Source organism: Ochlerotatus camptorhynchus, unplaced genomic scaffold (assembly GCF_037179485.1).
Source record: "Ochlerotatus camptorhynchus isolate MF236.1 unplaced genomic scaffold, CSIRO-AGI_Acam_v1.1 ptg000335l, whole genome shotgun sequence".
In the NCBI taxonomy this organism is placed as follows: domain Eukaryota; kingdom Metazoa; phylum Arthropoda; class Insecta; order Diptera; family Culicidae; genus Ochlerotatus; species Ochlerotatus camptorhynchus.
Window position 1 is genome coordinate 186,539 of NW_027040823.1, and position 24,172 is coordinate 210,710.

General features: G+C 38.6%; 1 protein-coding gene across 2 annotated transcripts in view; it reads right to left on the reverse strand.

The window, feature by feature from the left end:
- Window positions 1-24,172, reverse strand: part of LOC135708792 (uncharacterized) — a 59,008-nt gene that overhangs the window by 27,129 nt on the left and 7,707 nt on the right. The window contains exon 1 of one of the 2 annotated variants that reach the window (XM_065230938.1): window positions 1,332-2,496. The exons of the other annotated variant lie outside the window; for it this stretch is intronic. Within the exon in view, the coding sequence (XP_065087010.1) occupies window positions 1,332-1,364 (33 nt within the window). The 5' untranslated portion in view covers window positions 1,365-2,496. Of the gene's footprint in view, window positions 1-1,331; window positions 2,497-24,172 lie in introns of those variants that run through there. 2 annotated transcript variants of the gene reach the window in all.

Genomic DNA, 24,172 nt, shown 5'->3' on the forward strand with positions numbered 1-24,172 from the left:
TTGATGATAGTTTTGAAGTATGATAGGGAAAGCTAGTAACTAGAAAAACAATTAAAAAAGGCCTATTTACCAAATGTAAACAATGACTTTAAACGTTGCTTTCTCGTGAATATAGACTGAATCTGGCAAACCGACACCAGCATCTGAGCGATAATTTGCTCTATCAGATGATATAGGGGAATTTACGTATTCTCGTCAATCTAAGCAGCGTCTGCACTTCTACTAGCATTTTCTCAGCGTCACGCACATATATGATGTGTCTGTTTGTTTACATTCATCTGCTGCTTGCTTCTCTATCCATTCCAATCGACAGAATTTTTCAAAACGTTTTGAAAGCGTTTTTACAACGCTCCAAACTTCTCAAGTGAGTGTGACTATTGTCGGCAGTCTCTTTTTCTTCGGCAACCTTCCCATTAGAACTGCGTGTTAACCAGCTGTTCTATTATCGGCAACTCGAAATCAACCCCATTTTGTAGTGCGTATGCTTTATTTGAAGAAAAATGTAGCATTACTGGATTGCTCGATCGTTCAAATATAATCAGATTGAAGCTGAAAGGCTAAACAATCGTTTGGACACATTCAGGGAAGTGCGTTGCTGGGAAAACATAGTGAAATTAACGTTTTAATTTTGGTTGCCGAAAACAGTCAATGGGTGCCGAAGCCAACATTTACCCTAGTTAGTTTTAGTGGGCATGTTGCAATTCTGGAACAACCGACGTTTAAATGCATCGCTTACACACTTATTCTAGCTCGGTAAAATCTCCAACAGCCGATTACCTCGGCATTTTTTTTTGCTGATATCTTTGCATAATATATATTTGTTAGCTGATTTATCAGCAAAATCTTATTTGTTAGCTGAGTCTCGGCAATTGTTTTACTGAATCTCAGCAAAATAAATTGCAGAACTACTTAATTAAAAATCCGACAAAAATTCTCAAGTTCACATTCTGTACTTCAACCGACCGATAAAGTAGATTTGCAGTGTATTTGTCATGAGAGGAAGTTTGACCCTACAACAGTAAGTTATACTGTTTATATTTCCAATGATTTAGTTACTGTTTTGAAACCTTCAAACAGTTCAAGAGCATCCATTCCACGCTTACAAGTCGACACATGTCCATCGTAAAACTTTCAATTAGTCGACCTTAAAGCCCTCATAAACCGACAAGTGTTTCTAGTGGGACAAATTGCCCAGTTTGCACTTCCACGCGCAACAGCAATAATCTACCTAATCGATAAACCATATGGCCCATCTGGACACACACAATCACACACACAGTAAGCACTTGTCTACATTATATTACAAAACAAAAATCCAAAAATGTACATACATTGAGCAGCAAGTCGCTCATAACGCTATCCATCGTTGCGCTGCTGGGACCCCCTTCTCCGCCTAGGAAATAGCTTTTTCCGATCTGCGGATCAGTTTTCTCTTCCGAGCTGCAGTGAATCAGCCTCGATTTTTCTTCCGACCTACGTGCTTACGTCGATCTCTCGTCTTAGTTGTATAAATGTTTGAACAGATTGTTGTGGACCGTTGCTTCCTCTTCTTGGTGCGGTAGCAGCAATCTCTTCTAATCAATCGTCCGCTCGTATCAGCCTTGCCTAGCGGTTGAGTGGTTTTTCCCTCGCGGTACTTGTTCGAGATGACCACCGCGAGAGATTGATTGGAATTAGACGCTATTATTCCGCGGCACCACCGCCGACGCTGCAACAACAATTGGCCAATATCAGCTGGTTTCGATTCGACACGCTTCGAAGGCACATTTTCACCCGCTGGCCAAAAATTGGACACCCTGGCAAAGATGACCGAATAGTTGAAAACCACAAACTTTTACTCGCCGTAAGTTGCCGCGTTACAGACTTCACACAAAATAATAAAAACAGCACACTTTTTTTTCTAGCTTATTCGTTTCGCTTGGTGTGCTTGGAAAATTATTTAACGTGGCAATTATTATTTTTTCTCTTCTTTTATTCACCACCGTTGATTACATGAATCTTGCTGCATCTATAGGAGCAACAGTGCAAGGTTTTTGATTTTTGGCTGGGGCACTTGCGCGAGCGCGATGGAGAAGGTATTGATTCACTATTACTATTTCCAGTCGAATTGCATCCAACCAAACTGCATTCCACTTTTGCCACAATTCACTTTTCGTACAGCAACAGTTGCAACACTTATTTTCGAGCAGGAAACAATCAAATTCCTTCGTGAGTTGCACACGTAGCACACGGCATTACTAGCAATTCAGTGGGGTTTCCCTATGATGCCCGATCCCGTCGTCGTCGTCTTCGGCGCTGGTATGACGTGAGTGGAAACCTTTTTCATTCGCTATAAATTCGAAGCCCATGTGCTCTCAGGTGAATTCGGAAAACCACCGGGCAAAGCACTTGTACAAACATAAAACACTATACCGTTAGCGCAGTTTGCGAGCAGCACGTGAGCATGCACGACTTGGTAGCTCGGCATTCGCTAGGAAACTAAGTCACCTTTCGCTAGCCTTAGCTCGCGAAAGTACACTCCGCTCAGTTCAACAGCATTTTCTCTCGCTCTGCGTTCTCTACTGGTGTACAACCCGGACCCGGACAGGCATGGTGGTGGGCAGGCAGACGGCCGGCATGGCGCACCGAATGGAGCGTCGACCGGTGACGGTGTTGTATAGGGGGGTGGGGAGGAGACGGAGGTAGTGATAGGGAAAGAGCGCAGCGTAGCAAGTGAGCGTAGAGATATGGTTCAAGTGGAAACAGAAATTGCCACAAAAGCAAACTCTGGTTCGCGCTGACTTCATATCAATGCTGCTGAATCGCCGCGTGCGGGTAGGTAGATTGCTCGAACTGGGCAGTTGCTGGTGCTATGCGGGGAATATGAATGATTATGCCACTTGCAACCGGGATGCCAGGGTGTTGCTTAAATCTTGTAAGGAGCAGAGGCTGACGGAACTTGTAGATCCTGAGGATTTTATGGCATTTAGACTTGAAGATTTAGTAAGTTAGAAACCGGAAACTACGACCCGTAAACTTTGGCATCAGCGAGCTTGCGAGTCAGTGGGGCTCCGCGGTTTGAAAAACGCTGTTCTAGAGCAGCATGAAGGGACAACGATAATGAATTCAGAGCTCTTTAGGCCGTTCGCAATGCTGAGTTTCAAATTTTTTTCAAACTACTTTACAGTTCTAACATTTGAAACTGTTAAAAATGTTTAAAGGGTGTGTAAGAACCAGAATAACCTATGCATCATTGGTTTGGTGGCCTAAAACCAATGAAAAATCAGCTCAGGGAGGCTGCAAAGACTAGCTACTCTCTCAATGTGCAATGAGCAGCATCACTTTATTGAATTAGAAGCCGAAAGGAGTGCATTAAGGATCCAACGGTCACAGCACTTCCTTGAAGGTGATTTTAGAGGACATATGAGCATCCTAAGAATGTTCAATATTGATTCTCTTGTGATAAAAATGAAGATTGGATGAAGAAGAAAATATCACTTCGATCGTCTTTACAATGTAGCAGATCCGGATCGCGATTTGTGGGAAAATGGGGGAGCAAACATTCGTCCAGGATCAATTCTCTTGTATACAGACGGCTCTAGATTGGATAATCATGTAGGAGCAGGGGTAACAGGTCCAGGAATAAATATCTCAATATCTAGGGGCTACTGGCCTACAGTGTTCCAAGCAGAAGTCCAAGCAATTTTTGAATGTTCTAAAATTTGCTTGCGTAGAAATTATAGACATTCGAATATCTGCATTATGTCTGGTAGCCAAGCAGCACTAAATGCTTTGAAATCAGCAACATGTAATTCTAAACTTGTATGGGAATGTGCAATGTCACTTGAAAAATTGGCCTGCCAAAACCAAGTGAACCTATTTTGGGTTTCTGGTCACTGCGGAATTCAAGGGAATGAGAAAGCCGACACACTAGCTAGGCCTGGATCATCTCAACAATTTATAGGACCAGTACCATTATTTGGAGTTTCTGCTTGCTCTCTTAGAATGGAGTTCAAGAAATGGGAAAAAAATGAAAGTGGCAGTCGAAACGGTTTATTAATCCGAGCATTTCAATGACTAGCAAGATTCCTGAACTATCAAAGCTAGATCTGAGTATCAGTGATGGAAAAGTTCATCAAAGTTCGCTATGACTCGCGAACTTTTCCCTTGGTGAACTTCGTGAAATATCGCGAACTTTTCCAACACTGCTGAGTATGTACACTGGTTTAATAACAGGACACTGTCCATGTAAATATCACTTGATGATGATGATGATTGAGACTACCACTCATGTAGCAAGGCGCCTGCACATAACAATCGGCAATCCAATCTGGGCGGCTTGCTCAAGTCCCACTGACAAACATATTCAGCTTGGCGCTGTATGAAGCGCCAAAAACGCTGTATGAAGCGCCTGTAAGCAGAAATACCCACACGAAACCCACCGGGAACGGAATAAGAATCTCCTTTCAGCAACCAAGATCATATAATTCGCAATGGAATAAACCCTCGCCCTGAAGGATGCCCCATGAGTGTGGAGAAGAGCCCGTCCTCTATCCACGAAATGTTAGCAACAGGAAGTTGGCAATCCCACTCTCCCTAATGTAAATATCACTTGAAGGTAATAGGAAAACATCAAGGGGACATGTGTCGATTATGTGACATAGAAAAAGAAGACTCTGAACACCTGCTATGCTCTTGTACAGCAATATTCAATAAGAGGCGTATTTTTCTGGATAAGGGGTTGACAGAACCCTTTGATATTTGGAATTCAGTTCCCCGCCAAGTAGTGCAATTCATTCGAAATGCAATACCTAACAAGGAAAACGCTTTCGGTCAGTCTATGTCGGTCGCTTCACACAATGGAGATACGACGTGCTGATAAAGCAATATTAAAACAGTGAATATATCTTAGATCTATTGTTCACTTGGATACTGCTCGCAGTGTTCAAAATACCCAACACGGGAAAAAAGGTGTGTGGTATTCATCCCTACATATGTGTGCGTGTGCACATTTTATTTACTTCGGGGATTTTAGTACGAATGGAGAAGGTGATTTTGATTCAAGAATGTTTCCTGGAGCGTACAACGTAATCCAGTGTCAGGTAACGAGTTCGAACCACGAGAAAAGGTCTCGGACGATTCTGCTGTCAAAACATGCTGAACCACGATTTATTGAAAAAAAATAATATCCAGAGATGTGTTTGGAGACCTACGAGCACCTGGAGGTCTTTGCAATAATTCCTGAGACAGCTTATATCATCAGAGAATCTCTGAGAGACTTTATTTTAATTGTTGGACAGTTGAATATCTTCAGAATAACACTTAATTATCCTGAAGTATTGACAAAATATCATGTGAAGTTATTGGAGACCTACGAGCACCAGAAGGCTTTGTAATAATTTCTGAGACACCTAGAGAATCTCTGATATTTGATCATCTTGAAGTATTGAGAAAATTTCTTATAGAAGAGTTGGTTGGAAATGCTATCTAATATGAAGCTTTAGTGTGATAATTTATTAGCTAGAGAATGGTCTTTAGAAGATGGTAGGTAGATAGTTCCGTTAGAGTACGGCAGTATGGAAATTGAATAGAAGTTGACGGGTTAGGCAAAAGCTGCACGTTTGACTTTGTACTGTCGCATTAATGGCGCACACTCAAGCAGCATTTCCGGTTCAATTATGGTCTTCAAGTCCATTCTAACCTTTATAAACATGTTTAAAACCATGATAAAATCAAAATTGTTACTTGAGCATTCACCTCAAAAATTTTGTGAGATACTGCCATCTCAATTGCAATAGCAGGAACATCACAATACTAAAACTTCACCGAGAACCTAATTTTCCGAGTTAACTAGGTTTACAATGAAGACCTATAATACCTCAATAAAGCCACTCTATGCTGTCAAGGCAATGTTTGTGCGTATATTTATTCGTATTCAATAATAAAAGTGCTACTCCAAGCAATAGAAAAAAACACATCCAAGCAAGACCATTTGCCTTAAATTCTCATTTAGTTGATTCTCTGAGCTAATCAGGTTGTTAAGAATACAGTAAGGAACAAGAACTACAAGTATTCAGATAATAAATCATCCTCTCCTTTTATCCATTCTTGCATTTACTCAAAGACCCAATGCCCTCAAAGGATTGATTTTTGTTGGACACAACTGGATCGAGTAGACGCACCAATCTACTCGAAGGTTAAATTTTGTCAGACGCAATTAGGTGCAGCATATATTAAGAGACGACACACAATTTTGAGGTTAAAATTAGCAGCGACTAACAACGTCTAGCATCTACGGAAGGGGATTTTTATCAACCCTCAGGATCTCAGTTCTCAGTTGGGTGCCAACACCAAATAGCTGAATTTATTTTAGGCCCAACATCATCGAAATACTCTTTTATTTGAGCAATGTTTGCATACCTTGCAAAAATGCTACATCAAGCATGGAACAACCACAAGTTCGCACCTCTATTTAAAATGTTAAATGAGCAACCATCCTCAAACTACACCGAGTTGTTTGAAACTACCGAAGTCAGTCATACTTATTAATAAGTTTCTGTGGTTAAGAAATATTTCCCTGAATTTGAATGAAATTCCCTGAGAAGCCCTGATGCCCAGGTACAAAAATGAATTCCCTGATGTTTCCTGATTTTCCATGTGTTTCCAGGTAGTTGACACCCTGACCTTAGAATTCCCAAGCAATTCACCTCAAAATTATCTTAAATTTCTACTTTAAAATTATTTATTATATCCTCTAAGTTCGTCTGACAATTTACTTGGAATCCATTTTAGAATTCTCTAGAAACTCTTCTCGAGATGGCCTTGGCGAGCATAAGCTCGGAATAAAATTAATCTCTTCACAATTCGATTCCCTTATCAAACTTACTCGAAATTCAATGCCCGCAAAATATGCTTGGATTTCTCATCAGAACTCTCTTAAAAAATATCTAAGAATTTATTTAAAAGATTCTTTAGAAATTTACCTACAATTCAACAGGAATCCTCTTGACAATCATCATCGAATTTCCCACAGAACTAGCTAAAAACTTTTCTCTGAACTCACACAATTGACTTGGAGTTCTAGTCAAGGCTCTCTTAGAGTTCTTCCCGAATGAAAGTTCTCTGAAATACATTGTTGTTATCTCTAGAATTAATTCCAAAATATCCTCAACATTCATTTAGAATTTTCAACAAAATTCCCTTAATAGTAAGTGACTGTGTCCTGAAAATCTAAACCAGTTCAAGGATCTATAAATGTTAAATTTCCCTTGCTTGATATCTCCAAATTCGATATTCTCCCTAAATGAATAGAAATTCGGGAATAATATCGGGAAACTCGATGTTTTTGTCTAAACTAAACTCGTCCCTTAATATAGGATTAGAGTTGACTTCGTGTTTCCATTTCTCGGCCACTTGTGACGTAGGACTGCGTCTTTGTGGACTATACTGGGGGTTCAAATCAAACAATTCTTGTCGGAATAGTGTCAGGTTTTAAACGCTTACAACTTGATCATTTGGAGTGTTCACTCGGCTGTCAACAGAAGTTTGTTTATTCGACAGCAACCATTGTGTGGTCCTCCTCATTGTTCTTCATCAGTAGTTCTTTCAGTGGATGCGTCGTCGACTTTGGAAAGTAACCGATTCGTGATGAGCGTGTGAGTGCTGACCACGTTTTGTGTCCATTGCTGCAATGGAAGTGCTCTTCCACCCGTTGGCGATACCGCCATATAAAGAAACCACTGGAAGTGGCTCCCGTTCTGATGGAGGAGGCTTATTGGATAGCGGAAGATATAGTGTTTATTGTGTTGTACCTTTTGACTATAGTTTTACGATGTATTGTATAGTGAACAAGAATCCTTGGCTCTGTAAAGTTAATTCGATTGAGCCTTATCAAATAAATTAATAAACAGCAACTTGGTCATTTATTGATGACCTTCCAGTAACTTTTGAAATATCCCAAGAAATAATATCTAATCCCAACAGCTCTACGTTCAATTACCATAGAGCTGATTGGGAGCAATATCGAACATTTTAGGAACATAGCATTGGCCCAAATAGTCCTTTGCAAACCAAAGATGATATTAATAATGCTCTAAAATCTCTGACTACTACTATAGTTGAAGCAAGAGCTGTCTCAGTACCAAAATGCGAGGTTAAATTTGATTCAATTATAATAGACGACGATCTTCAGCTCTTGATCCGTCTGAAAAATGTCCGTAGGCGGCAATATCAAAGAAAACGCGATCCTGAAACTGACCAACATATTTCTTGATTTCGTTAAAATTCTCTAGACTGCCCTGCATATCTTATTATTTTTAAAAGAACCCACAATTTTACTACAATTGATTGAATTGCCTTTAAATTATACAATTTTCTTTAAGTTTTATAAAGTTTATAAACGCTCACGGAATTTAGCCCTAAATCATTAATTTTCCCTGGAAAGTTCAGCCCTGAAGTTTTCTATGCTTACCTTGATTTCTCGAAATTGATCAAATTTTCTGATATACATTTACAATTCCATGTATCTTCTAAAGTTTTCAGATCAATCATATAATTCTCGGAATATCCCATAATTCCAAGGAACTCCTTGTAAGTCGCTCCAAATTTCCTTAAGTTAATGGGATTTTTGTGATGATATCTGATCGTCCTCAAAGAACTCGGAATTTCACTGAACATAACGAAATAATATCTAAATTTCTTAGAAGTTCTCTGGAATTTCTTGAAAATATCGGTACTTGCTAAAAGTTCTAGCATTTTTTTTAATTAATGGAACTTCGTTGATGTTCTCTAATCAACTTAGCTAAGTTTTCGAAATTTTTGAAATCTTGGAATTTCCACGATATAACACCCCAGAAATACTCTCACATTTTTCGGATGTTCATATAATTTTTATTGCGTTACATAAATTTTCTCTGAAATTCCCGGAAATTTATTTCTCGAAACTTTCCTTGATTTTTTTTAACTGCCCTTTAATTCTATGATCTGTCTTGATGTTCTCGTAGCTTCCCTAAAACTGCTTTAAAATAAATGGAATTCTCGTGAACACCTTTAAACTTCCCTGGATTTCTGAAATAGTTCTGAAGTTTTCATAAATATTCTGAATGTCTCTGCACAGAATCTCTCGAAACATCTTAAGGGTTCTCAATTTTATTTCAGCACATCATGGAACTATCCTGAATTTGTCTAAGCTCACATTTAAAGTTTTTAAGCCAATCCAAAAGTCTGGGCTAAAATTTCGGGGACTTCTGCTTAAGATCGCTGAAATTCCCCAAAGATCCCTCGATCTAGTTTTTGTGAGATAAATTGAACTTCTTAAAAGTTTCCACAATTTTGCTAGTACGAAACTTCAAGACATTAAAAATGTTGTGATCCTACACAGATAAAAAATTCTGAATATTAATTGTGATGTAAACATTCATTCACGTAGACTTGTATTTCATTTCACGCAACCGAGCAACTTGCAAACAATATTGTTTACAAAGATGGGCTTTTGTATACAATATTTGCTACATTGCATGAAATGTGTCAGAACTTTACATGATACATAATGTAAACGTATATGATATGTGACGCTCCATTTATGTGCATCATATTGAACAGAAATTTACACTACTTTTTCGAACTGTGTAGACTTACTAAATTGAAGTAAAGCTGTTTCTTTAAAACTGATTGTCATGTCTTAAAAACGTTTCGGTTACTTGTTGTTGTTGTTGTTTTACAAAACAAAAATCATATTTTTAACGCATTTCATAAATAGCTCTCTTATTATAAATCTGGAAATTATCCGCCAAAGTTATGGAATTGTTCAAAAATTAGAACAAAGTGTAGGCCTATTTTTGCAAGAAGGATGATCAATCTTAAAATAAATTCACGTTGAAAAAAAAGTTTAAAATAGTGACTGATTACCAGAAAAAGTAACTTTAGTGACTTGGCCTTAAAAAAGGAGACTTTTTAGTGGCTTGCTTGAAAAAAACGACCTAGTCACTAAAAAGTGACTCGCTACTCGGGCAAAGCTGAACATCAAATTGAAATCAAAATTTGCTGTTATGATGTAACTTATTTTGAATACTCCAGTTGATCTCATTTTGGTTGACTTAACGGTTAACACAGCTAAAATGAGAGCAAAATTTTACACTGTTGAAGCAAACGGATTTCAATGAAATCAATTTGATTACTGATTTTGCATTCATAATGTTTAACTGAATACGGGCCTAGAGTAAATGGTTACCATTCATGTTTCTCAAGCTGAAAGACTCAGGCTCCAATCTCACCGCGGGCAAGTCACGAATGACCTAAAATGTGTTAAACAAATCAGATAAACGATAATCATTAGTTCAACGACAGATGAATTTCAATTAAATTTTAAACAAGACGTAAACAGCAGAGCTTCAAGTTAAGTTGCTTTCATTTAAAACGTCTTGACTGCATAATGAAAGCACAATATGATATCAGACTTATGTCGCAACATTTGAAATCAAAATGAGTTTTCATTATGATAGGAACTGCACACTTTAATATCGATTTGCTTTCATTTTGTTAACCGACCAGCCCTGAGATATCCATCATAACAATTAAGAGTGGTAAGTTTTCATCACAATTTGAACTTTTAAATTTCTTAGGATCTTCTTTTACAGGACAGCCGTCTTTTGCGTGAGAGGAATCACCACAATTCATGCATCTAGCTGGCATGTAGCAATTTTTAGTTCCGTGACTCCTTCCCTGGCACTTACGACACTGGGTGCAGTTTTGGACATTTCCTCAAGTTTTGCTGAAGTGCTCCCACTTCACTCGGACATGGAGCATAAGGCTAGCTTTTTCTAAGGCTTTAAGGTTGTTCACTAGACTAGATTAGGACGGGATTTCATTTTCATTTTGATTGCTTGGACAGGCTCAACTCCAAGTAATTTAGTCAATTGATCTTTGATCTGATCCAGGGATTCACTACTGGGCAGTCCTTTCATGGCAACCTTGAACACACGTTCAGTTTTGGTGTCGTAAGTAAAAAATGATGCTGCTTCTCAGTAAGATACGTGAGAAGACGTTTGAATCCGTCCAAGGTTTCAGCCAATTCACGGCATTCACCCTGACGGCCAATTTGAAGTGAAAACTTGAATTTCACGAAGTTCAAAAGTTCCGTGCGAAGAGCATGGAAATCGGAAGTGGTTATTACAATAGGGGGAACCTTTTCCTTCTTGGCATTAAGGAATGTGGAAGGATGGAATGTTGAATGACTACTCTGAACAAATATAAACATCGATTGTTTATATTATAAAATATGATAACACTGCTGCCATTTAAGAGATCAGTAGAAAATCTGAAAAACTGAACCAATTTTTCAATCGATTTAATTTTGATAGCGTTTAATTCTTTTCAACAATATTTATCGAAGAAATCATTGTCTTCAACCCTCACAAGAAATATAAATAAATCAAAGAAAACCTGATATATTTTGATTGTAAATTATAATGATACACACACTCAAAAGATATTTCAACAAAATTGAGATTGTTGAAATCCACATCAGTTCGCATGTTTTGTCAACCTAAAACCCTAAACTGCAACAAAAAACTACAAGGGACAGCCCTATGGGGTTGTACGCAATTGTGACGTAAGCCTACGTGGTCTTATATAATAAATCTTATTTGTTAACTGCAGTAAGAGCTTGTGTTTTGTGTAGGAATATGAATTTGAGCGGGGTTCTCTCTATTTATACTCTTTAGTATGACGCGGTGGATAAAGATGGCCCACAGCGACTCACGAAGAGCTACTGATTCCGATCAATAGCGCTGTGGCTTCTTCCTCCTTCTATGGATGCTCATGTGGGCTGCAGCTCGCTGCTTGCAGGTAACCTTTCGTTGTGTACTGGAGAACACACCACGCGCCGAAAGTACTGCTGCTGCTGCTGATGCCGACGACAAGACACCACCACACACGGTGATTGGAACTGCATCCGATCAGCGGTTGAGGGCAGTCTTGATAGCTAGCTGCTTGCGGGGAGCCTTTCGTTGTGTACTCGAGAACACCACCACTCACCACGCGGTGATTTAATATACACCGTTTTGTGAGACCGGATGGAATTCAACTTTGAAATCTGTGTTAGAGAAATCGCTTTTCGCAGGTAATCGATGATAATTTGCACATTTTGAAATTTTGCGTATACATATTTCTGATCGATTGGTGATAAAATTATTGAAATTGGTCCAGGGGCAGCTGAGTTATTAACGTTCAAAATCTTTCATAATGTTGTTGCATGTTCTATGTTTGGTTTTCACAAAGTGTACCCCCATATAGAAATCACAGACGTAGTCCTACGTCAAAACTGGCAACTGTGCCGGGAAACACTTGCAACTTGATGCTTCAACTCGTAACTAAAGTGAACGGTGGTCTGGTAGAGGGACTGTGAATGATCGCACAAAAGGTAATAAAAATAAACCCGTACAGAAAGTTTAGGAAAAGAAAAACAAAATCAGCGAAATGTAGAAAGGAAAGAAAACTTAAATAATGCATTTCTTTTGCGGACCATTAACAGAGCACTGCCAGTTGCTAGAAGCAACAGTAGCAGTGGCTTTTAGGTAATATGTTTTTCCACTCTAAAATCTTATTAAAATCACATCACCACGTAGATGCCTTCAGCTTCTCAACACTCACACAGTCTAGTCAAAATAATGACATTAGTCTGCCCTGATGTTTTCATTGTCACCGAACACGAGCTCGCCACCCAGCCAAGGTAAAATTCAGATATTTAGGTACCTAAGCTTGTTTGTAGAGTGTAGCAAGCAAAACAAACATTAGAGGCAAACCGCGACGGCACTCCTTTCACCGGTCAATGAAAAGGGCCAACAGGTAACGGATTTCTTGTTGCCATTTGGATTTGGGGCGTGTGGGGGCGGCGGCGGCGAGACTTGTTTGACCACGGCGGACGAATAAGGGCTAGGGTTCAACCTTTTCCGCATTCGCTGAGCTGTAATCATTCGGCATTATTTCAGGCACCTTTCACTCTGGCAGTGAATGAAACGTGGGTGACATAATGGGATTCCATCAAGATGCCTCAAAATTGTGTACCTGACAAAATGTAACGGAGGACATACTTTAATCGAGCCACATGTGTTTCCTCTCTTGTGAAGGATTCGAGTGTTTGTTATCATTCCCATGTCACAAAGGAGGCATTGTTTTATCATTTTTTTTCGAAGTAATCAGAAGTGTACACGGGAGACCATTATGTTTACAATAATTTTAATTGTGCTAAGTTACGAGCGTGGAAGTTGGAAGCAGTGTTCATGAGGCTAGAATTGTTTAGCTATTTCGACAACATTCACGCTTTATAAGCTGGCAAGTAACCAGCATCTTCTTCTTCGTCTTCTAGGTTTTTTACGCTTCTGTAGCGAGCGTTTTACCGCAAGCACAATCATACTCTATGTCCAAGGAAGCCAAAAAAAAATCCAACCCGAAAGATGTCACCGACCGGACCGGCATCGAACCCGCCGCCTCCAGCTACGTAATACCTAGCCTATCTGAGGACCCTCCATAAAACGATCAATAGCAATCAAACTGTTTTTCATTTTTCGATGAAGGTCTTATCACCCATACTCACAGTTTCCATTGTGCGTTATCTTGTGTTCTGTAAGATCCACCTACTGTTGTTGCCGCTCCATTTCACTCCGAAAGCATCCACTTTGTTATCAGTTTAGTAGTTCGTATTTACAACGCTCAAACTGTGTGATTCATATTGTCACAGCAATAAGTATAGCATTGGCCCATTTTGTCACAGTGTTTCGTCTTCTTTGTCTTCCTCTCTACCAGGGATGGATCGCTCTTTTGAGCATCGTTCATTATTTTTCAATATAGAAAAATTCGTATCTTCACTGAAGATACACAAGGGCGCGCACTCGAGTGCACCTTCAGTGAAAACACATAGTGTGGCTCTACGGTGCAAAAATTTCGAAGTTTGATCGAGAGAGTAATAACATTAATCGATTTATTTTAAGATGGTATTAACTGAAAATCCAATTGGACTTGACAGTGGCTTTCTACATTAAAAAGTAATGAACGATGCTCCAAAAACCGATCCATCCCTGCTCTCTACCAACAGGTTGCTAGTTGGTAGCACAAAAAAACCCCACTTACGTCACACGGGCAGCACACGCCGAACGAAACTGAAGCCACTCCACGAACAGAAGTAGCATGGAGGTTGAACCACCTTACAACATAAAGGTTCTAGAGTTTCCAACGGGCTTTGCTTGGGGCTTCTTTTCCATTACAGGCATTGAGTGGAGCCGTGCATGAAGTCGAAGAACTGAAGAAATTCTTTCCACTTCGGCAGGATGGTGCATGACTTTCTCAAATGCGTAGGCCTATAATGGACCGTTCTTACATTCTCCATGGTCATCATTTGCGTAAGTTGCCCATCTTTCCTATCCTCATCACACACACACACGCACACACGCGGCGATAATAGTGGAGGGTTCGCGGAGATTACTCTTTCGCTTTTTTCGTGTATAACTGTGAATGGGTGCTTTCAACTTGTTGCTTCTTTTACGCTTGGGATTTCCTATACATATTTATCAATCGGCTGTTTTGGTAACTTGCTTCTAAATCAAAGCGTATTTTGACTCGAGATTCTGTCGGTATATACAGCATAACTAAGGTTTGTAGATTGGCCTAGCAAAATACATGTACATCTAGGCAAGCTTCTTCATCACTTGTGGTGTGAGGTCGCGTGTCCGCCATTGTTGATGCTATATTGAAAGACTAGTGCTTAAACTTAATTATCTCGAATATAGTAAAGAAATCCAACAGACAATCATCTTTAATTATGCCGAAGAATACTCTGTAAAATGGTTAAAGTCCTGTGAATTTCCAAATTTAAAAAAAAAACCTACAAGGGACAGCCCCAAGGGGTTGTACGTAATGGTGACGTAGGACTACGTGGTCTTATATAATAAATCTTATTTGTTAACTGCAGCAAGAGCTTGTGTTTTGTGAAGGAATAGGAATCTGAGCGGGGTTCTCTCTATTTATACTCTTTAGTATGACGCGCTTGACAAAGATGGCCCACAGCGACTCACGAAGAGCTACTGATTTCCATCAATAGCGCTGCGGCTTCTTCCTCCTTCTATGGATGCTCATGGGGGCAGCCTTTTGTTGTGTACTGAAGAACACTACCACTCACCACGCGGTGATTTAATAAAACACCGTTTTGTGAGACCGGATGGAATTCAACTTTGAAATCTGTGTTAGGGAAATCGCTTTTAGCAGGAAATTGGTGATCATTTTAATTATCATAGCAACAGTTGCACATTCATGCAATTTTCAGAGACATTTTGAAAATGATAAAGTCTTAATTTTAACAGATTCGTAGAAAACATTCTTATCGATTGGCGTTTTAAGAGTCCATCATCTCTGGATCAAAATCAGACCACTTTCATGCCGCCTCTTTTGTAAACAATGACTTCTCTCGATGATTTTTAAGAATTCAAGGCACGCAAACCAGCATTACCGTCGAGTAGGGGAAGTCTTACCCTACCTGATGGTCATGTTGATTTGCGTGGGCGAGCCTTGACTTTCAAGACATCATCGAAAGAGGTAATTGTTTACAAAAGTTGTTACACCCTAATCCCAGCTCTATCTTGATATGGGAAATGACATCCAATTGATGACCTTGACAAACGTACAAAAAATACTCTTTTTCAAATTTATGGTGGTCCTGAATAGGACCGTTTTGTCGTGATGGTTGAGTAATGCTGAGCTATTAGGGTGTTAAACACAGATGAGGACTAGTGAGCTGTATGTTGTTTGGGATGAGGGTGGTTGGAACTGCATCCGATCAGCGGTTCAGGCCAGTCTTGATATCTAGCTGCTTGCGGGGAGCCTTTAGTTGTGTACTGGAGAACACCACCCTTCACCACGCGGTGATTGAATAAACACCGTTTGGTGAAACCGGATGGAATTCAACTTTGAAATCTGTGTTAGGGAAATCGCTTTTAGCAGGCAATCGGTGGTAATTTTAATTACCATAGCAACAGTTGCACATTCGTGCAATTTACAAAAGTGAAATTTTGGAAAATGATAAACTTTTGAATTTAACAGCTGCGTATTTCTTGACTTTCATGACGCGCTATATTGAGTAATCCAGCGGATTAAGATCGTGGCTGGATGGCGGCCACATATCCTTCGACCAGAACGGAAGATCTTCCTGCAACCACTTCTGAGTGCGGTTCGAGGTGTGGCACGGAGCCCCATCTTGTTGAAATACAACATTTGGCTTCGGACCGTACTGTTCTTTGATCCACGGGAGAACATACTTACTTAAAATCCCGATGTAGACCTCCGTGTTGACCTTGTCACCTTCTGGAATGAACACCGGGTCCATTTTTTTTGCCATCGGAAGCCACCAATCCAAACACCATAACGCTAGCAGGATGCTTGGCCAGATACACGTTCTTGTGCTAGTCGGCCACGTCTTTTACCGGAAGAGAACTAATATACCGGTCGGTTCTGGAATTTGAAACGGGATGGACGGTAAACATGCTCTCGTCGTTGAACAGGATTACCGGATTTTGTCGCTTAAGCTCAAGATTTTCTTGCATCGTTCGACTCGTAGCTCCCGGATGCGGTTGGTAATCATGTGAGTTTTTTTTCCGTGCCCTTGACTTCACCCCGCAATCTTCCTTTACGATTTTCCGTGCCGTAAAGTCACTTATCCCGTGTTCCTTTGCCATTTTCCTTATTGAACGCACTGGATTCACCCGGATCTTCCTTTTGATAGCAGCGATAACCCTCGGAACCCGAGCTGACCTCGGACGACCTGTGGCCACCTTCGCGGATAGTTGTCCTTTCTTTTCTCGGTCTAAAACCCTTTTGACGGTCCACCGGGACACTCCCACGGCGATTGAAATTTCTTTTCACAACATTGCACGTGGGACAAATCACGAATACACTGCCACTTCGTCATGGTGCAACTGTCAAACTAAGTAAATCATTTTCTTTTATACACAGCCTACTACGGTATGAGCTATGGGTTACGTGCATGCAAATAAAACCAAGGCATTGTATGCCTTGTATGAGATATTGACAATTGAAAAGAGCCATTTTTTCGAAGAAAATAGCCTTTAACATTCTAATCAAAAAAAGATAATAGCCTAGCTGCTTGAGTAAAAATATGCGTCATCAAAAGTTCTAAATGTAATCAGAACAATATTTTTATGAGAAATTAACGCATGAAAAGATATTCAAAGAAAATCGATTTTAGTGGTCACCCTGACCTGCTTGTTTAAAAAAATCAAAACTCATGAACTATACGAGATAAAAACGTTGTGCCTTCAGCAAAGTTGCTTTGAATTGATTGTTCTACAACTGTTTAGAACACTGCTTTGGTCTATCTCAAATAATAAAAAAGTTAGTATTTTTAATTCACCAATTTTATGGACCACCTTAATTTTAAAAACATAATAAGATTGATCAAAACAAACAAGAAAACATATACCTAAAACTGACGGTTTGGGCGCAACCATTGTTGTCTTCCTAAACACGGCTTTGGGACCATTGTGCATTGGTTTTGGTTCTACTATACTCCTTTTTGTGACGTCTTGATTGTCAAGTTTTCTTCGTACAGCTAAAAAACATCTATTTCAACTGTTTTTTGCCTATTTGCCACAATTTTGAGGTTTTGGTCAACCAGGGCTGTCATCTGGGCTGGGTCCGACGCAAAGAGCACCACTCAGTGTAGGGTTGCAAATGGGAAACCCAGCAAATTGACAAAATTATTCTTTGTTATGCTCTTCTTCATCTCCTATGCATGCAGTCGTGGTAAGCAAATTCTGCAAAGAATTCAAAGAAGACATTAGCGCTTGTTGTATTATATATTCGCTCCAAGTCGTCGGCCAGGTGACAGATAACCTTAGTTTCACGTACCCACTTGCAAATAGTTCAATGGTATTTTTCTACGGAAAACAAACTTTTTGTTTCACCATGTATGGATGTCAAACAACAAGCAAGAATGCTATGTGAAAAGAGCGAATTTATGATTTTCGTAGTGAAATTATATAAATCCAAACGAATTGAAACCGATTGATGGAGGTTCATTTTCTAATATAATCAAAAGGTAATAAAAATACTGTGTTATCTTCTATTTTATTTTGCTCTTGAATTTAACCAGCCTTAGACTTATTTTTTGATCATAGTTGTGCGATGAAAGCTTGCCATGGGTCGTATGTGTTCTTCTGATATGCAAGATTTCTGAAACTGAACTGAAAATACTCATTAATCACCACACAAATTTCAACGTTGGGAAATACATATTACGAACGGTTTGAAAATAGAATCATAATGAGCATCTGCAACATTCATCAACATGTTTTTTGTAACTATCAGGACTTGAAGAGCTTTGAGTATGTTGATTTATTTCCTTTTAATTCCGTTATAATTGCTTATATTTTGACAGATACGCGCATTTCGTCTACTACTTGCAGACTTCATCAGTGCCAAGTACTCAACACCACTTGGCACTGATGAAGTCTGCAATTAGTAGACAAAATACGCGTGTCTGTCAAAAGATAAGCAATTATAACGGAATTTAAAAGAAATAAACCAACACACTCAAAGCTCTTCTTAAAGGGATTCCGTTAAGAGGTTTGACAATCTGTATTTGTATTTGTATCAATCGTAATATCCTGATAAAATTTTGCATCTTTTTTTTTTATTTAAAATTCCGGCTTGAGGAATTTTTCAAAAACTTGAGAATTCTACCGAAAAAAAATTACAAAATTGTTTCTATACGCATTTTTTTAATAGAAACTTAGCGATTCGTTCAACCTCTGGTGGTCAATAGGAGAACGTCAAAATAGTGTTGTGAGCAGAAATTTCTGCCATGAGACATAGGAAGCGAAACACTTTTCACTTTTCCTGATAAATTGATTCATCTGAGTAGCTCTAAAACTTAATCTACAGTTGAAAAATTTAATTCTGTATCATATTTGCAAGGATCCAGGAATATTTTTGTTGAAGACAATAGAAAATTATAAGAGTGTCTACAGTTGAAAAATTTATTTCTGTATCATATTTGCAAGGATCCAGGAATATTTTTGTTGAAGACAATAGAAAATTATAAGAGTGTCTTAGTGGTTATGATTTTCCGGATTTGTTGTGTGTGAATAGTTTAGGTGCAAATCAGTTTAGATCTGTGTAAAATCGTGCAATAAGACAATTACCGATGGAGATTGGCAAGATGTTGAGTGAAAAATGCTTTAATTTGTGTTGTGAAAATCCTTATAGGCTGTTTCTATGCGCCACCAATGTAGAGTGCGCTAGGCGATTATGAGAGGAAACGTCAACCAAACCGTTTGTTTGCATCAAAATTACAATGCTTACATCTCAAATTAACGCATATTGTTATGCGTATTTTGCATATGTCCATCAGGAGGGGTCTTATTTTATTATTTTCCACATATTTTAACGGATTTACAGCTCAAATAACACCACATTAAAAATCCGGAAGATCATAACCGCTGTGGTAGTTTTATAAATCTTCACTTTTCTTAACAAAAATATGTGGAAGCACCAGCCGGCTCACTGCACAATCGATACAGAAAACAAAATATTCCATGTGGATGATGGTTACAAACACCTGTGATGGATAAATTAATCAGAAAAAGTAAAAACATTTTCCTCTTCGTATGCTTCACGGCGAAAATTTCAGCCCTCATCACTCTTTTGATGGTTCCCTTATTCACCACCAGAGGCGGAAACGATCGCTTAGTTTCTATTGGATTCGCCTTTTCTGATGTAAACAAACGGGTCGAACTCGCGTGGCACACTCTACGTTGGTGATACATTAAAAAGCCCTAATCCTCACCAAACTTGAAGCCTCAATAAACAGATGAGTCCATATTCATGTGTATGTTTTATTATTTAGTTACACAGTTATGGGCATAGTGACAATGACAACTCAAATACCATGAAGAACTCTGAAAATGTAGTGATCATATAAGTAAAGTGGTTGTTAATCAGGATTTTCGAAAATAGCAACTAAAATTGAGTTCTGACGATAGCATGCGTTGTCGCAAGAAATTGAAAATGAAGTCAAACTGAATAATATATCACATATTAAGCTTAAATGCAAAGGCCTAACCAAGTACGCCAATGTATCAACCGGTGCAAACTAACGATTTTAAATTGGCTCACACTGGACTAGCCTATCGGTCCCAAGTAAATTGATTAACGTAATCCATTCTAGTACTACACTATGTTTGTTTTTATTCGCTATGTGAGTTTGACAGATAAAATGAGGGGTTCGTTGATATTCCTAGGTTTCGAAGGGTGCATCGATTAGCTTGCGACCGAAGAGAGTACCTCAAATTGTACTTTTTGCAGTACTAGCTGCGTATAATTAGCACCGACAAACCGACATGAGTGACCATAGCAAAAACAATAAATTTTCTGACCACAGCACACTACTGACATCTGGCTCCGTGTTTGCGGGAAATATTTAGCTAAGCCATGAATCCCCATCAGGACTGGTAGCGCTTATTCGATATAATAGTAGTGACTTTAGTGACTAAAATTACGGAAATAGTGACTAAATAGTGACTTTTAAATAATAAATAAGTAACCAATAGTTACATTTATATGATGACTCAGAAACTCAAATAAGGTTTAATACTGAAATAAACTGTTTTTTCCTGGAGCTTAAAATCACATTTCATGAATTCCTCTAATTATATATGGAAACTCTCAACGCAATCTCCTATTAAAAGCATTTGAAGTGATTTGAATAATTTCCCTTTGATTACTTTATTTACGATGGCCAGCAAATAGCAATTTCTGGATTTTCCCAACGATTTTTTTTAATGTTACTGGTTGAGCGATATACTTTAAAATTAGTGTACAAACCAATAAACCATAATAAACCAGCTTAAATTGGGTTAAATAGATCATTACATCAACAGCATTTTTTTCGAAGATTTGAAATTCATTCTGGTTTTGAAATCTTTAACATTTTGATATAACTTTGATAATTCACTAAGAATATTTCATATATTTTTTTTTAGAATGATCTCAGGAACCTTTTTAGAATTATTCCGCTCCTCTTAAACTTTCTTCTAAAACAAGCTTAACAAAAATACTATTGCATTCTTGACAACATTCTTGGAACTGCTGAACGTCAAATATCAGACTTAAAGTGGACATTTTAATAAAGTATAGAGTTGATAATTCCATTGCACTACGGCAGTGTGAAAATTGTATATAGAAAGTAAAAAGCGAGCTTAAAACAATTTTGAGGAAGGTACGAATCGGGTAGAGCATCCCTTTCACCAAACTCATCCGTTGATGAGGGATAGTGAGGGGTGTTTCACCTCGCCACACTTGCAAAAGGGATGATCGCCGATTTGCTCATGTACCTCCGATGTGCGGAAACAGTTCTATCAATTGTTTCACGCTCAAATCGCCATCTGATGTAAGCATCTACCTGATTGCTTCTGGGGTATCATCCAAACCATTTGTGGTATAGTTTAACCATCCGGGATACAGTTCGTTTATGGTTTCTACTTTCTATGTACAATTTTCACACACTATCAACTCTTTACTTTCATCTCCTAATCTATCGCATAAAATGTTCACTTTAAGTCTGATATTTGACGTTAAGCATCCCCAACTATGAAAATCGATAACTTCACGCATGAATTAATACAACATAAAAGTAGGTTATATTCGATTTTTTAATTATTCTTCCAGGATTTCCATGAAAGTTCTTCCCATAAATCTATTTTAAATTTACTTAAGTTCTCCTTAGAATTTCCATGTAATTAACCTCAGAAATATCATAAATTTCTGCTTAGAATGATCTTGGACTTCTCTTCTGAATTATATAGGAAATTCAATTAGTATTCTCCTCAGAATTCCCATGGCATTCTCAGAATTCTCAAAAAAAAAATCCATCTCAGAATACCCTTGAAACTCTTCGAATAATTCCTTTGAGATTGAACCCTGAAAAGCCGATTCCATAGGAATTCTTCTCTTCTTATTTCGAACTCTTTAGAGGTCTCTTGGAAGTATCCTCAGAAGTCATCCCAGAATTCTTTTAAAACTTCCTTAGTGCCAAGCACTTAATTTAAAAATGTTGGTAATATTTTTCCATTTCACTCTATTTTAGTTGCGAAAAAGTGACTTTAGTGACTATTTTTAGGGAAATAGTGACTTTAGTGACTTTTTGGTGTGAAAAGTGACTTTTTAGTGACTAACTTCAAAATAGTGGCAAAGTCACTAAAAAGTGACCTGCTACCAGCTCTGCCCCATGAATAAGTTATGGTTCGTGTCTGATCAATAGATCAAACAAATTATTTTTATCTAGATCAAAGAATCCTATAGTTTTGACAGTTCGGATCACTGCACATTTAAATCGGCCGTTTAAGATTTTCGGGCATAAGTCAGAATTAAGTGTCATGTCGGTTTGTCGGTGTAATTAGTACGTTCTTACTCACTGCAAAACCATTCAGAGACCTGCAGCGAATCAAAACGTCATCTGTCGCTGGCACCACTGGAGTTCCTATGTCGCTAATGTTAGTTTTGACGTCGGATGTTGCGTGTCCGTTTTGGCGGGCGTGCGACAATAAGATGCATTTTAAACTTTAATATTATTTACTGTATATCATTTCTGAATACGCCCTATTCAGATAACATTTCTGAAATTTGTGAGTTTTACAGAACCACCAGCACCAAACTATCGGGGTAAACTGGCAATATACTAGAGTTGTCAAGTTGCCCCCGAGTTGATTCGCTCCGTGCGTCGCACAGAACGGAGTGTACCGCTCATTGTGTGGATCGCTTTCTCACAGATTAGTTGGAAAAGAGTGTGCGAAGTAAATGGGAGAACCACACACTCTTTGTCGAGTGTTGTGAGATGCATGCACAAAGTTGCTTTGCTAACGCTCTGAGGTGCTTTCCAGCCCTGTGTACACCCTGTAATGAATACTGAAAACTCGGTGTTCGGTCAATTCAGTACTTACCATCTGCCATTCATTTTGGCTAAAAAAATGTTCTATTAAATTATAGAATAATAAGATACTATGATGATATTTTGTATGTGTAAGTAACAAGAAAAGATTGTAATGTTTGTGTTTAACGCATAAAACCTGCAAATTTAGCTTTGGCAGAGTCACAATGAGCGATTTTCTAATCGCCTCTTCGCGAAGAGTGAAGAGCGAAGAGTGGGTGAAATAAATGACAAAATGGCTTATTGCAAAATTGGCAGGTATTATGTGTCAAACACAAACTTCACAATCTTTTCTTGTTGCTTACACAAACAAAATATTACTATAATATCTTACTATTCCATAATTTAATATAACATTTTTTTATCCAAAATGACTGGAAGGCAGCCTGCTTACCATTACCGTATTCAGTAGTTTGTCGATAGTTTTTGTGATTTACAGTTCGAAAACTGTAAACAAATTACCCAACAAGGATGCCGAGATTACGTGTGTATACAAATATTTACGCTGTACATTGAACGTGATTTAAGAGACTTTAAAATTAGACTATTCGTAAAAACGTCGCATTACTTCAGTGATTTTCCAGTTTTCCACACAGCTATAGATTTACAGCCAAACCGAGCTACTTAATCTTGCGTTACAAAAAAGCAGGAATGGCTCCGGCGTAGTGGTTTACATCCATACCTCTCACGCCAAAATGGCGAGTTCAATTCTCATTCCCGGACGCGTCTCGCACGTATGACCCAAGAGTGTTAAAGTGACTATAAAAAAGCATAAAAAATAAACAAGATCCTTGACTGCACATGGTATTTATAGATCACATTTATAAAAATAGAAGATTGGCCTAACCTTCCATCAAGAAAACAGAAAAACCTTCGCCAAAATCAACAAATTGAAATACGACTGACAACAAGACACCTTGCCGGATATAGCGAACACTAGTTACATATTTCCGTAGATTGCCACCTAGGGCACTGTCTTATCAGTTGGTTCCAACAGGCAGCCACTCACAGATAACACGGATGTTTCACCTCTAAACAAATGTTTGATTCGAGCGTGATGTGTCTGTCTATGAAGTGCACCATTTTTAGATGCATCTGCACAATTAGAGCTCGAGGCGATTGATAAGCATTAAGTGTCCTTGAACCTGTTGCGGAGCACACGGTACAGTAATCAATACTCATTCTAGGGTAAGGTGGCGCAAGATG